General features: G+C 54.4%; 1 protein-coding gene across 1 annotated transcript; it reads left to right on the top strand.

Annotated features, from left to right (window-relative positions):
• The first annotated feature begins 385 nt into the window (after positions 1-385).
• LOC107199577 (bile salt-activated lipase-like) lies at positions 386-1995 on the top strand. The gene is made up of 4 exons (XM_015616898.3): positions 386-531; positions 870-1067; positions 1165-1295; positions 1737-1995. The coding sequence occupies exons 1-4, from the start codon at positions 444-446 to the stop codon at positions 1968-1970; spliced, it is 651 nt and encodes a 216-aa protein (XP_015472384.1). The 5' UTR covers positions 386-443; the 3' UTR covers positions 1971-1995.
• The last annotated feature ends 6 nt before the right edge of the window (positions 1996-2001 follow it).

The raw sequence follows: 2001 nt of genomic DNA, 5'->3' as shown, positions 1-2001 counted from the left end.
CTTTGGTTTGTGTTTTTATTCTTGCTTCTCTCTCTTTTAGTCTGTTTTTCTCAAGCTAAAGATGTTCTTGCCTGCTCTCATCCACTTAGTGGGGCCAAGAAAAAGCTCTTTGTCTCCTGAAGGGTCTAAGAGTCAGTGTCTAAATATTCCCAAGAAAAGCAGGTAACCCCAGAAAGTAAGAAAACTGAAGCAAGGCACCTGCACCTGCCCTCCCTGTGCCTCAGCTGTCCAGAGCTGGTTCACAAGGGAAAGTCTCCCAGTTTGTCACTCCCTCAGACCAGGCCCAGTGGCAGGGGAGGCTTTGCTGCCACTACACTGGAGTCAGAGAGGAACGGATGGGTGAGCAGACACCTTGCAATCAGAGGATGGAGCTGATGCCCCTAACTGGTCTTCCCTCTTTCCTTTCAGGGACTCTGAAGGCAAAAGAATTCAAAAAACGCTGCATGCAGGTGAAGCTGACCCAGACTGATGTCCGTGGGAGCGAGGACTGTCTCTACCTCAACATCTGGGTCCCTCAAGGGAGGAGACAGAGTATGTGCTTGGCAGGGACCTGGCATGGAATTTCCCACCTGCCTTTTCTGGACACAGTTCTCTGGAGCCTCTCTCAGCACTTGTGTTCCATAGTGGGCAGGTGCTGAGCAGAGATTTCCAGGGGACAGGGGGGAACCGTGTCAGACACTGTTCCTCACCTTCACCCTGTTGGAAGGGTCAGGCTCTTGAGCAGAACAAGGATTTTCTTGCAGAACATCAAGTCAGCTCCTGCCCAGGACAGGAGGAGTGATGATGCTCAGGGAGGGGGTGAGGGGATGGAGGGGCAGCACCTTCCAGCTCAGTGGGAGCTCACTCTGCTCCTGTTCCTCTCCTGCCAGTCTCTACCAAGCTGCCTGTGATGGTTTATATCTACGGTGGTGCCTTCCTGGTCGGAGGCAGCCAGGGAGCCAATTTCCTGGACAACTACCTGTATGATGGGGAGGAGATTGCCGTGAGGGGCAACGTCATCGTGGTGACCATCAACTACCGCCTGGGGCCGCTGGGATTCCTGAGCACCGGGGATGAAAACCTGCCAGGTACCACAGCTGATCCCTCTCTGGGGCCCTGTCCTGGTACCCAGCTGGACAGCTTGGCTGTGCCCCTGCTCACTGCTGGGTGATCTCTGTCCCTCAGGGAACTACGGGCTCAAGGACCAGCACATGGCCATTGCCTGGGTGAAGAGGAACATCAAGGCCTTTGGGGGTGACCCAGACAACATCACCATCTTTGGGGAGTCGGCCGGTGCCGCCAGTGTCTCCCTGCAGGTGAATTATGCTTGTTGGTTCTGATCACAGCCCCTTGCCTGGCTATGGGAGAGAGGGACCCCTTGGCACTCATTTTCTTTCCTCCTCACCTGCTGCCTCATTAACATCCTGCCCTGGCCAGGACAGCAGTGCTCAGCCTCAGGGCTTTGTAGCTGCTCCTCCTTCTTCAGCTTCATCAGTCCCACCACCACTGCAGCCACGTGTCTTTGCTTTTGGGACCTGTGGGGAAACACCCTTTACTTTCCATGTCCCCCTCCTCTGCTTCTCTTCTCAACATCTCACCTTGGAACTTGAACTCCTGAGACTGTTGAACTCCACAAGACCGGGCAGCTTCCCCAGGCTGGGTACACAAGCTGTGAGGTGATCAGTGGACTCTGGTAGGCCATGGTTCTTCTCAGGAGTTTGTCCCCAAACCCCTCTTCTTTCCATTTTTCTCCCCAGACCCTGTCCCCAAAGAACAAGGGCCTGTTCAAGAGAGCCATCAGCCAGAGCGGTGTCGGGGTGTGCAGCTGGGCCATCCAGAGGGACCCGCTCGTCTGGGCCAAGAAGGTATTGTGCAAGTTGTGCCTGGAAAATGATAAAATGAGAAAAAGGAATTCTTTAGAGGAGGGCATGGTTAGGAAGGGATTGGGCAGCAGCTGTGGCCAACGGGGCTGTGGAAATTTGCTGCTTTGAGACTAAAATCAACCCACAGCTCTGTCTCTAG

Source organism: Parus major, unplaced genomic scaffold (genome assembly GCF_001522545.3).
Source record: "Parus major isolate Abel unplaced genomic scaffold, Parus_major1.1 Scaffold1150, whole genome shotgun sequence".
Taxonomy (NCBI): domain Eukaryota; kingdom Metazoa; phylum Chordata; class Aves; order Passeriformes; family Paridae; genus Parus; species Parus major.
The sequence above is the reverse complement of the archived record's forward strand: the minus strand, read 5'-3'. Positions and strand labels throughout refer to the sequence as shown.